The sequence below is a fragment of the Leiobunum rupestre genome, chromosome 7 (genome assembly GCF_980474605.1).
Source record: "Leiobunum rupestre chromosome 7, qqLeiRupe1.1.hap1, whole genome shotgun sequence".
NCBI classification, from domain to species: domain Eukaryota; kingdom Metazoa; phylum Arthropoda; class Arachnida; order Opiliones; family Sclerosomatidae; genus Leiobunum; species Leiobunum rupestre.
In genome coordinates this window covers 27,539,402-27,552,394 of record NC_143390.1, presented here as the reverse complement: position 1 = coordinate 27,552,394, position 12,993 = coordinate 27,539,402, and the positions used below count along the sequence as shown (strand labels likewise).

The 12,993-nt window shown below is 39.5% G+C and overlaps 2 protein-coding genes across 2 annotated transcripts; one reads left to right on the top strand and one right to left on the bottom strand.

Annotated features, from left to right (window-relative positions):
- The first annotated feature begins 2,656 nt into the window (after positions 1–2,656).
- LOC149935496 (uncharacterized) lies at positions 2,657–7,187 on the top strand. Its single transcript, XM_090153586.1, has 5 exons — positions 2,657–3,576; positions 4,349–4,494; positions 4,579–4,809; positions 4,884–5,085; positions 6,994–7,187. The coding sequence occupies exons 1-5, from the start codon at positions 3,069–3,071 to the stop codon at positions 7,185–7,187; spliced, it is 1,281 nt and encodes a 426-aa protein (XP_090009712.1). The 5' UTR covers positions 2,657–3,068.
- Positions 7,188–7,971: 784 nt separating this feature from the next.
- On the bottom strand, positions 7,972–12,993 carry LOC149935495 (beta-1,3-galactosyltransferase 5-like). Its single transcript, XM_090181531.1, has 3 exons — positions 12,932–12,993; positions 11,840–11,992; positions 7,972–9,360 (listed from the first exon to the last, which is right to left on the bottom strand). Exon 3 carries the CDS (start codon positions 9,346–9,348, stop codon positions 8,224–8,226), a length of 1,125 nt encoding a protein of 374 aa, XP_090037657.1. The 5' UTR covers positions 9,349–9,360; positions 11,840–11,992; positions 12,932–12,993; the 3' UTR covers positions 7,972–8,223.

The window sequence follows — 12,993 nt, the reverse complement described above, 5'->3', positions numbered from 1 at the left end:
AAAGCTTTTTCTTTTGTTCGTAACTTAGTTGTAGGTTTTACTTCTTAACTCGTTTCAACAATAACAATCTGCCCACTTATCGTCCGCGGAGTGGTTAGCACTTTCGCCTCGCAGCAAGAGGAGCCTGTTTCGATCCCAACTTGTGGTACTGGGTGAAAACTCGGAACCACTCCTTCTGCGTTGAGTTTGCAAGTTATCTCCCCAGTGGTTAAAGGGGTTTTGCCCCGAGTACTTATGTTTCCCCTACCATAAAACTGTTAATATGTATAGTCACTAAGCATTTAAAAGAGTTGAGGATTTGACAAAATAAACGCGAAGCTTTATCCACACATACAATGGAGATCTGCTCTCCCCGCTGTTTGTTAAAATTATAAATATGATATAATAGCTAATAGATGGCGCTCTATAACACACGCGCGGAATTTAAACTATATTATTTTCAATGTCTAACAAAAACTTGTAGAGGTTAACGCTTATAGAGATATGAAACTCCCAATACCTCCAGCGACCCTCTATTTTTGGCCGACGGTGGCGCCCCTCGACGTCTAGGAGAAAGCTATTGGGTTCTCTCCTGGCCGAGCGGCGGCGCTGATGCTTTAATTTCTCTTGTCGCGTGTTCGTGAAAGTTTCATATCTCTATAAGCGCAGCGACTAACAGGATCTCTGGTAATAGTAAGTGTAGGGAGCTGTTGGATCGCGTGGCACCACCCTCCTACGCATTGTAACCCGGCCACCTGTTTAAAGGTGGTGCCTTGGGTATTAGCCTAACTGTTAATTATTATAGAACTAAGAAAACAAGGTTAGTTTACAACGTCTCTACATAGTTTCCTGCCCTGTTTGGTGTTTAGATAATTTTGGGAGTTTCAGATTTAGCTTGTTAGATTGGTTCACTAACTTGTTAGATCACGGAAAGAAACAAGATCAAGTAAGATTAAAGTTCTTGTTCACCTTTACTTTTCCGCGAGTAAGTAAAACAAACAGTCATTGGCGATCCCAGATATTCTTTGAAGAGGTTAGGGGCTACTGTAATAATAATAATAGTATAAGTGTATAATATAATTGCTACATAAGTGTGACACTTCCTATTCTTCACATGCGAAAGTTTTACTGAGAGCTATTCACAAGACAGACTCCATTACGGGCTTTGTCGAAGTTTTGCGTCCGCTCGCGTCACACGTAGCTTTTGACAGCGCCTCGCTAGCGGGTGATTTTCTACTTGTGATGTTACTAGTGTGATGTCCTTATGTTGTTTATAGTAGGAATACTAGCGAATATTGCGATGCTTGAGTAGAATTTTATTTGACTGGTTAGGTTATATTGTTACAAGTATGAAAACCACGCGCGCTAAAAATAAAGACACGTTTTTCTTCTTTCAAAACATGTCTAGTCTCGCTTTTCGAATTTTAAACACTAATATGTAAATTAGAGAATATCACAAGTAGCTCTCAGTAAAATATTCCCCAAAGTGGCAAACTTATAATAATAATATTACAGACTTATGCTAATACCCAAGGAACTACAAAGGCCTAAGTCAACTAGTGACTTGTGAAGTTAATTACTGGTGGCTGGATTAAATTGCGTGGGAGGGCTGTGTCCAGCCCTTCAAGCCACACCAGCCTACAGATCCCTACACTTACAAATTACCAAAAGTGTGACAATCCCTGTAGTTTCGTATGCTAAAGGTTTAATGAATGCTCGACTCGAGATCGACCACATAAAAGACTATTTCTTGTCGCCTTTCCGGATCTTTTTTTAGTCTATGGTATTATATCGTAGGTAGATGGCGATAGCATCTCCGCAGAACGACGAAAAATCAAAAAATACAATAACTTTGACAAGTGCTACTAAGGTCCTCCGTTCCTCACTACGAGGCGTTATTTGTTGGTTTTAACTTCCTTCCCTCCCCAAGGCATACTATCCCTTCTCCCCTCCCAACTTCTATTTAACATTCATAGGTCTGATTGACACATTTTTGGTAATTATGTCACTTTTGCTATTACCGTTAACCCGAGCGTTAACCTTAGCAAGGTTTTATAGAAAGGAGAAACCGAAGAGCTCGGGGGAAAACCCCTCTAACCAGCCGGGGAAAACCCCTCTAACTAGCCGGGGAAAACCCCTCTAGCTAGCCGGGGATAACTTAAAAACTCAACGCGGAAGGAGTGGTTCCGAGTGCCACTAGTTAGGATTAGTGTTGTTAATTTTCCGGAAAAATAATATGCTGAAAATTTTCCGGAAAATCGGAAAAATAAAAAATGGAAAAAAGAATTACTTTTTAAGGGTTTTTAATGTTTTTAACTTTTTATCGATATAAAATGTCTAATATCATTAAACATACTATAATACATTAATAGTGTTACATTGTTAATCAGTTTAAACTAGTCTAGAGGTTTAGTTTTACTTTTAGATTCGAAAAATGAGGCGAAAATGCCGCTTCATTTAAATTTGCAAATAATATATAAGACTAATCATGAAATAAAAACTTTTTTATTTTTTTTTCGGAAAAATACGTAAAAATTTCCGACTTACAACACAAGTTAGGATCGAACCCGGCTCCTCTTGCTGCGAGGGGAGAGTGCTAAAAATATACTAAAAAAGCTCAACGTAATTCCGTTGTAAAGGGGATCGGCATCTGACGCCATTCCGGGTGCGTCCAGGTAATATTCAACCGTCCGTTAGCTTCCTCTTGGGCAGTAACGTTTCGTAGTTTCTTTCCGAGCCTCGCGGTGCCATTTTAATTTAGTCTTATTCGTGACATCTTTAATGACGCCTTAACATGGAAAGGCAAAAGAGTGGGGAAAAGATCGATAATTCCAGTGAATTGTGAAGGGGAGCGGACATTTAACGTCGGCGCAAGTATTATCGATCCGACTATCACGTGACAGGCTGGTCGATAGCTCTCGCTGGCAAACGCCTGGTTCCGAGGCCAGCAAATATCGGCAATACATTTGCCATTTTGGCGTTTCACTCGGACCAGCATTTTTTCTGTGTCGCCACCAGTTGATCTTCGCATCTCGGTGAGACCATGCCGGGTCGTCTAGCATTTGGCCGTCCTTAGAAAGCGAACAGAGATGGAAGACCCTCCCGCGCACCGAGGCGAAATCATCGCCCAGCATTCCTCGTCCGGAGATGGGTTGTCGTTCGTCGACTTCCCTCCCAGGTACTTGGACTGCGGCACCGGGAAACCTCGCTACGACAGCTTCGGCTCTTTGATGCAACGAGCCAATACTTGGTTGACTTCGCGACCCCATTTGGAAGTTAAAACCTGCGAAAGTTACGAGATGAAATCGGGAAAGGGTATGTTGGACAAGGAGAGCATGATATACCACGAACCGGGAACTTCTTGCACGTACTGCTACCGAGGACTTCGACTGTGGCTGGTTCCGAGACGGGACGACAACAAACAGCCTCAACAACTGGGATTCGTCAACATAGTTCCCAAGACGATGACGGACCACGGAACTCAACCGATATTTGAAAATCTGGATCAAATGGCCCAGCGTTTCAACGTCACCTCCAAGGTCAATCCCATTCCTGGTCGGATTCTAACCATTGAAAGTCAAGATATAATCACCAATAGTGAGTTTAGCGAACGATTAGGCGCAATCTTGTTCCGACTACAACTATACTTTTCGGCTTAAAGGGGAAATATCACCACCCTAAAATTGCTTAAAAACCATGTAAATGAATAGAGGACGTCCGAAAATGGTTATACAAAAAATTTCATCTTCATATTTCCAGTATTTGATTTATTATTAGCAACCAAATTTCGTGTTTTATCCCCCCGACTCGAGAATCTCAGAACCACTTGGTTGAACCTACCTGCAGCGCCATCTCGTGATCGAAATATTATATTCCCCGGTTTTATCGTTTTTCGGTCGGAACTGTCGTCTGCTACGACATTCTCCTTGGCTTTTCAACCGAGTTATACTCGTAGATTGTAGTTTATCGTGTTTTTAAAATGCCGCAATTTCTCAAATTTTTGCCGCTTCATTCTTTTGGCGCTGCACGTAGGTTCAACCGCGATTTCTGAAATTTTTGAAGCCGTTTGATGTAGGTTGCGGAAAAATTAGCGTAACTTTTTAAATACTTTTCCAATAACTATAAAATTTCAGGGACATAGTCATATATATTTTCCATCATTCTGCTAAAAAACCTCGTAAATTTTGGTTTTGGTGACAATTCCCCTTTAAGGTCTTCTTCTCTCTCGTCTAATTAACCAAGTAGTTGCGTAAAATCGATTTACGTTTAGGGTCATGTTTGTACAGAACGAGTTTCGCGCGAACTATAGTCACGTCAATAGCCGCATTTTGCTCTAGATAGTTTAACGCTAAAAGTGGCACTTTTCTAGATTTCGTTCTGATGGATCCGGATGTGTCCTTTTTCGAGGAGCACAGCGGAGCTCCTAGAAACTACCTCATCATCTTGCGCGTATTCTACGAGATCCAAACTCCCAAAATGGAAGAAATTGGACTGTTAGATTTTATACCGACAAAGGCAAGAACTCTATCTTAAAAACACGCTTTCTCGAATTTGAGAAAATATCTTTAAAAAAATAAATATAAAAAATATTCGTTGCAGGCTTCGGGTTCGCGCTCCAAGTCGCAAAATCCGTCCGATTACGAACCCTTCTCTTTCGTGGTACACAGAGCGTCCAGGTGGTGCTCGGAACAACGAAATATCCGCTACACAAACGCCCAATCTCTCGAACTAAAACTCAAAAGCGGGAAATACTTGGACACGAAGAAGATGTCCTACACCGAACACGATAAATCAACGACTAATTACATACGCATCCTAAGAGTGGCTTACGTAAATTGATTTCAGTTTAGCGTCCCGCGGGCGTAATTGCGGAAACAGTTAATATCCGCATTTTGTTCAAATAGGTTTACGCAAAAAGTCCGACCACGTCCGAGTTCGTTCCCACCTTGCAGTTGAGCTGCAAAACGTTCGTGCCTTACCAGGCGACCTCGGGGGTCTTGGAGTTCGAGAGCTTGACCCAGACTAGAAGGAGAATAGAGACGTGGTGTAAAGAGACCAAAGCCAGAGTGGTCAGCTGCGAAACTTCCGCTATGCGCCTGAAAACAGGTGGGTTACTATTTAGAGATTTCTTTTTCTCGTTATTAAAAGAAGTGCAAAGGGTACTTCGGGTTATCATTGCGGTCAGTAATTTAATTTCCACACTTTGCCCAACTTATACTCCAGTATAATATGACTCAGTTGCTTAGCAGAATAATCTTTCCAAAAAACTAGTAGAGACGTGAGGTGGAAGATTGGTTAGCACATTCGCCTCGCAGCAAGAGGAGCTGGCTAAAAACTCGGAACCACTCCTTCCACGTAAAGTTTGTTGAAACTCGGGGGTTCGGTAGACCTTATGGTAGTATGAAAATTGCCTAAGGGAAACGTTGCAATTAGCTTTAGTTTTCCCATGGCAACCGAAAATGTTTTTGACCTCTCAAAACAAAAAAATCTCCATTGAAAATAGCATGGGATTTTCTCGGTTTCACTTAGGTACTTACTTAAAAAAATTGAAAAAATTAAATTTTCGAAACTTACCCAAAAAGATGAATTTGAGCTATTTTGGGTAAAATTGATTAATTTTGGTTAAATTTTAACAAAATTTGGGTAACGGAGAAAATCCCATGCTTTTTTAAATAGAGAGTTCAAAAACATTTTCGGTTGCCATGGGAAAACTAAAGCACATTGCAACTTTGAGAATTTTCATACTACCCCCGAGTTTCAACAAAATCGGTGCTAACCACCTCGGGTAGTCTCCTTGTTAGTAAAACTGTTGTATGTGAAGAATTGGAAGTGTCACACTTATGTAATAATATTATTTACTTATGTTAACAATAACAATAAGCATGACATTCAACACTGAAACTCTTGCCCAGCTCCGGACTTTTGTTTGCAATTGACTTTGAGAAATATACAGGGTGTTTAAATTTGATCGCCTCAGGCATTTTGCTCAAAAACTATATTACCTGGAAATGTGAAATTTTCAGTACGTACAATATCGGGTAAGCTCGTTGTTATTTGTTAATTTTAGCAAAATCGTGACTTTTTTCACGGTTTTGGAATTTTTATTTTATAACGCTAGGTGGTAGACAAAAACTGTCAATTAGAGTATACTCGAAAACCTTAAATTAAATTGGTTTAGTCGGAAAAGGTCAATTTGTCACCGAGATAATATACACTTAGGGCCTAGCTGATTATTATTTTATTAAAGGGGAACGGCCAAGCTTTTCCAAATATCGCCTTATTTGCATATCAAAAGATCAACAAGACGTTCAATATACTTACACGTACCTTATTTTGTCTTGAAAAAATAGTTTTTGGCCTAAAAAGTTGAAACGCAAAATAACGCCAAGTATTTGGGTTTGAATTTTCGCCGCCATCTTAAGGTGTATCGCCAGCGCCAGCAGCACCTTAGTGAGCGAATTGCGAACTATCCTAACTTTTAAAATTGCGCAATTTAGGCTTAGGTCTCGTATAACTGGAACGCGCCGGGCGTGCAAAACAAAACTTTCGCGTCTTCAGCAACGCGCGCTTTTATGTTGTTTTTCTATTTCACCGATTTCTCACCAGGTGTCGCAGCGTACGCGCGTTTTTCAATTTCTCGAAATTTCTTTATTTTATTATAATTAACCACTTAATATTTTTGTACGCGGTTTTCGCCATAAATTTTAGTTTTTAACGGGCTATACGGCTATCTAACTGGTTAAAGCTTGACCGTTCCCTTTTAATAGATGCACCTACAGATTTTTTACCCTAAGAAACTGCTATTTCGTTACACGGCGTCTGAAACGCTGACGATTTTAAACCGAAAACACAAAACTACGCAAGACAGGACATTCGTTTTCATATAAATTCAAATATTGCTCCGAGGGTCGACATTTTTACCCACCTTTTAATAAAGGCCTATACCATCGAACTTTATACTTCCCTTACAAAAATAGTTTTGGCAAATAATGAAATGCATATTGAAAATAACAGGAGGCGAAGCGTCCTTAGGCGTCGAGGCTTCATTCACCTTCAACATCGGCCAGTACGACGAGTATTGGGTCTACGTCGTTCGTCTGTACCTAGACGGCGTGTTCGTCGACCCACCTTGCACACGAAGTTACAGCTCCAGATCCTTGATGGCGCCGCCCATTGTCGAAGAAGAACAATGTTGCGTTTTACTTTAATATACATTATGATAAAATAACTTAAGAATCTCGTCATTGGTCGGGCTTAAATTATCGTTAACGCTTGCTGGTAAGCTTACGGATATTTATTGTATTATACATTTATATTTAAAAAAACGTACCTGTTAAAATCCGCTAACTTTTCTAAATTATACACACTAAAGTTAAACTTTTACTGTTGAAACACAAACGGCCCGGGATCAAATTTATTTTTCACCATGTTTATACATTTATTAAAATCTACTTACAATAACATCATCTATAGAAAATAAAATCGCTAAATTTTTAATTATGAAGTGTGTGTTTTTAATGATTTGGGTACATTTGTTCGAATTTCATTCGTCCGAACGGTGGTACAAATGTCCGAATGATCATTTGTTCGAATGCCGGAAAACAGGATCGTATGTCCGAAAACGTATTTCATTTGCCTGAAAAATTTATCACAACTTTTGTTGGTGATTTAGTCGTTCAATTTATGTTAATTTTACTGGTGAATTTCATTTGTTCGAATAATCGTTTGTCCGTTTTTTCGAACATTAGGTTGTTTTTTTTTAAATATTGTTATTATAAGAAAATAGTAACATTAACGTGAACCTAACCTAACCTAACCTAACCTGAAATATCCACAACATTCAACGCAATTCCCACTTACTAACAAACAACGATATTTACAAAAAAAATTAGTTTTTTATTTTTTATTCTTGCACTAAAAAAAATCCGGACCAAAAAAAAACAGCAATAAGAAATACTAATTTCGCGACAGAATTCGGACAAGTGATGCTACCGATTCGGACGAATGAAACAAATAAGTTGTCCAATTATGAACAATTGAAACATTTGTTATTTCGGAGGTTCGGACGAATGAAATTCGAACATTTGTTCCACCGTTCGGACGAATGAAATTCGAACATTGGTTCCACCGTTCGGACGATTGAAATTCGAACAAATGTACCTAATAAATACTATTTAAAATTCTCGAAGATATAACTGTAAATATGATATTATCACAATGGCTCATTTAGGTTTAAAATGAACTCTAAGACGGACCAGTTTCACTATCTTTCCTCTCTCGATTCACTTTGAGAGTTTTCTTCCACAGAGCTCTCACGACGGATTCCCAGGACATGGTTTCGTTGAGTCCGTACGGAGTGAATTCCTTAATTTCGGCAAACGCGTATGGAAAACCTTTAGTGGCGTTGCCCCGAAGCCAGGAAGACACTCTTCGATGTTCATCCGTGTACCGGACGTTGAAAGGTAAGACGTTACTTCTCGATTTGATCGCGGACACCAACATTCCGGTGACGTAGACGTCATCGACCCAAAATCGAGGAACGTAGTCACTAAGCCTTAGCAAGTTTCTGGACAGCGGGGACCCTATTAAATACGCCATACCCGAACAATACTGAGGGTAAAAGTCGAAAGGGTATTCCCGCGGGGTCACCTTCCGACTTCCGGTCTTCATTGGTAAAGTACCTTCGCTTACTACCGAACACACGATAGTTCTACTCAAGTCGGTCGTTTTAAAGGTATCGGTCAGTAAAGTGGACACTCTGTACGGGTCAGCGAAGACGTCGTCGTCCGTTTTCAGTATTATCTTGACTCCCGGGCAGTACTTGCGAGCCCAATCGAAGCCCATTAGATGTTTGTAAGTTAGATTGCGATAGTGATCGGTGAAATTACCTTGCACCATGTCCCGGTGTTTTCTGGAATCCAGTTCTAATTCCCTTTGCAAAGCGTACGTTCCAACTTGGCCGATAAGGAAGACCAACTTCCAGAATAAACCGGCCACAACGCGTCCCGAGCCCCACGTTTCTCGGATCACTTTCCGGCGGACGAAGTTGTCCGGGGCGGAATGCACCAGTACCAAGACGTCATTCGGTTCTAAGTCGCACGACACGGAAGCCGAGCCTCCCAAACTATAATCGAAGGCGCTCGGAGCGTCAACGTCGTTCTCTTCGGATGCCGGGTTCAGAATTTCTTGCAAATTTAAGTCGGGTGGTTGATATCGCTTCAACTCTGTTAGTTTTGTCAGTTCGGACATGGACGTATTGGCGTTTTCCAGGGGTGACACGGATAAGCTGGAGAACAGGAGGAAAATCGTGGCGAAGGTGCCAGTTAGGTAACACAAGCGTCTGGCGCTCTTCGGCATTGTACGTATCATCCTCGAATCGAACTACATAATGAAAGAAAGGCGGTTAACGCAATGTCTTTAATAACGCTGAGGGAGGTCAAGTTTGCCTATGAACTTCACGCTATGGCTCGAATATTTTACGAATTTTAATAAAATGAGGGGTAAACATGGGCGTAAACAGGGAAGTAGCGAGGGTTCGACCACTTCCGCGAGTGTGATAATTGGTCGTACGATAATGGGTTGGTCGACGTAATAGCTTTGGAAAAACGACTAATTATATTTTAAAATTACGATCGCGTTACGAGCTTCAACACCTAAAACGGAATTGTTCATCCGCGAGATAGCGCGGGTTCGCCCTGTTATAAATTGTTCTTTTACGGAGGCCGCGTAACGAATGACGGGACATACAAAACGCGTTATTCTTCACTTATGAATCGCCTCTTGGTCAAAGAACGCAAAGTCCTCCCACCACCGAGTACTTAAAGACGAATTTTCAAAATCTTTTCTGGAGTATTTTATTTATTCAACTGGCGACCGCACGCTGCTATTCGAGGGCTTTTCCATTCTCTCGCTCCTTCGCGCGTTCGAACGTCGATTACAAAAGATACATCGAAAGAGGGTCATCGAAATGGCCCCTAATATTTGCTTTGCCGGATTAAAGACCTTTAATAAGCGTACTTTGGTAGCTTAAATAAGCCTCTCCGAATGGCTTCACGGTTATTGAAATTCTTTCATTTGAATAGGAGTAGTATTTTTGATTACAACCTTCTTTCACGAGAATGTCCATCTATAACAGTAAATGTCTTTCACGCAAATACATCGATGACCTTCAAATTATTTCACGCAAATACATCGATAACATTAAAAACTATTTCACGCAAATACATCGATAACATTAAAAATTATTTCACGCAAGTACATCGATCACTTTAAAATATTTCAAGCAAGTACATCGATGACCTTCAAATTATTTCACCCAAATACATCGATAACCTTCAAATTATTGCAGGGAAATTCATGGATAACATTAAAATAATTTCACGCAAATACATCGATTACATTAAAAACTATTTCACGTAAATACATCGATGACCTTAAAATTATTTCACGCAAGTAAATCGATAACATTAAAACTATTTCACGCAAATACATCGATAATATTAAAATAATTTCACGCAAGTACATCGATGACTTTAAAATTATTTCACGCAAATATTCATTGTTTATTTGGGTATATCTAGCTATTTTCCTATCAATTGGCAGCATTTCTAGTTTTTGATTGTAGGATTGAGAAGTAAGTCGATTTATGTATTATTTGCGGGTTTCATTTGACCAAGCTATTTTTATATCTTGAAATTAATTTAAGCTTTCAAATAAGTTACCAATTGTAAATTAAAAACATGGGCACTTAATTTTTACGTTACCATTTAGATAAATAGGTAAATTGGATTTATTTCGTGCAAAACAACATAGTTGTACGTTAAGTACTTTTGACGGTCTAACAAGCGTTAATTCGGTTTGAACCTATAGATATGATCCAATATTCATATTTCTATGTTTCGACTTCTCAAACTCTTAATTAATTCTAAATCTAATAAAATTAAGGTGTTCAATAATATTTACATAATATTCCTTTAAGGTAACTATCCATATTCGTAATATCGCCAATGTTATTCGCTTGAACTTTGTCCCGCTGATTTTGCAAAATAAGCTTCCAAAGGAAAAAAGTAGTGCAGAGCTTAATACATCATAAAGTGGCTTACTAACATATGCTTTATAAATAAGTAAGTATCGCTACGCAGTGTAACGTACTCATAAAGGTAGTGATGCGGTCTGGCGGGAATTTCGCGTCCATTGTAAAACTGCATCTAAGGTATTTGATTAATTTTAACGGCTTTAAGTTAAAAATTTAACGTAATTAATGGCCAGCAACCGTTATTCCATATGAGGCGCCTTTTGTTGAGCCAAAAATGCTGGTAATTTTATAGTATTTTTAGTATAGACTAAATTTCTAATTCGTTAGTCGCGACGCCTACTTTACCTCAAAGAAATTTTTTAAATAATTCGCCCGAAACGGTCTGCTTCCGTTTTCATTGACAGTGGAAAGCTTTTTGCAAGGGTATGACAAAAAAAATTTTGGTCCGTTCGAGTGCCAAAGATTCCGAATTCAGCCGGCTATGTAAACTAATTGCCTGTCACTGATAGAGGTCGGCGTTTAAATAAGAAATTATACGATTGTTTATATTTATCCATAACTGAGAATTATTCAGAAATATTCGAAAAAAAATGATTAATTTTGCATGTTAAATCGTTGTTTAATCGTATAATTTATTCGTATAAATCAAATAATACTAATTTTAATATTAATTGAATTTTTGCGGTTAATTTATTTGTTCCGCCGACCTCTAGTCACTGACCTAATCGGCTACTTCTCTTTTAAAATACGCCTATACCTCTAATATTACAAATTTCCCCCCCTAGATACTTAACAATTATGTAACAGATGATTATAGCAACTTACGTGTATTATGGTACCTTTTTCGCCACAGAATCATAGGCTAGATAATCTGGATAATGTTTCTGTAAGCCACTGAGAATCGTAAGTGTGTCCGCAGCTGCCTAGCTACGCTGTCGAAATGATTCTCCGGATCCCAGACCCGCATCTTCCAACGCACTACATAGATCGAAGCGATACAAAACGCACACGCGCTCATTTAGCGAGGCAATCATCATTTGCGTAAGGGAAAAGCCGTTCTAACTTTAACTATGTAGAATCAAGAGGGAGGGAGTGAAATCCCACTCAGAAATCCTCGACCGTTTCCGCCTCCCAACGACCATACTCTTTTCTTTGGCAAAGTGAGAACAATTTTGCGCTCGTTTCGATACAACCCAACGTCTACTCCCACGTTACCAAAACAACCCCTCCTCTTCCCTTTATTGTTGCTTAACAAAGTTTAAACTTAAGGACGCTTGATCCTCCCGTCGTTAGGTTAGCGATCTACTAAACACCGCGTTCAGACTCAATTCATTGCCCGACTTCGAGTTCAACTAGCAGTTCAATTTCAATCGACTATACTACCGCCCTATAACGAGTACGCTGGCTTGTATTTTTATTAAAGGTATATCTTTATAGTCCTATATTTAGTGGGGTGAATATCACACCCTGTCATTCTTTTGAAATTAATAGCCAGGATCTTGGCCGTACTCCGACCTCCTTCCCAATCTATTTCCCGCACGCTGAAGATGTTGCGAAAACTTTAATCGCGTTTCGGCTGAGTCTATAAGAAGTTAAAAAAAAAGTGGCAATTCACCTTTAATATCGCGCGATATTTCGTGGGTTCAGTTTGGGGTACAAAATAGATATCGTCCGGATTGGATTGGGACTACGCGCTCTGCCTCCAAAGGGGCCCCTCCGTTTTACGTTATCCGTACATCTTCAGACACGTCCGGAAGGATGCCCATGCAATAAAGGTTTCTGCCCGACTTCCAAAAAACCTGTTCAAAGGAGCAGAATGACACTTTTTGTAGCTCTAAATAAGGATATCATTTCTATTACTTTAAAGAAGCTCTTCTTTTCGTAATTAAAAGTTTATTATATTATATTGATACTGACCCTTTATTTTCAAATGTTTTCGTATTATAAAAAGTCTTTCCAGTTCAAATTGAACGTCTTTG

Excerpts from the sequence above, each read along its gene's own strand:
- LOC149935495 (XM_090181531.1), bottom strand. The coding sequence starts at position 9,348 with ATGATACGTACAATGCCGAAGAGCGCCAGACGCTTGTGTTACCTAACT.
- LOC149935496 (XM_090153586.1), top strand. The coding sequence starts at position 3,069 with ATGGAAGACCCTCCCGCGCACCGAGGCGAAATCATCGCCCAGCATTCC. Across the intron at positions 4,495-4,578 it reads TAGATTTTATACCGACAAAG|GCTTCGGGTTCGCGCTCCAA; the intron begins GCAAGAACTCTA and ends TATTCGTTGCAG. Across the intron at positions 4,810-4,883 it reads GCATCCTAAGAGTGGCTTAC|GTTTACGCAAAAAGTCCGAC; the intron begins GTAAATTGATTT and ends TTGTTCAAATAG.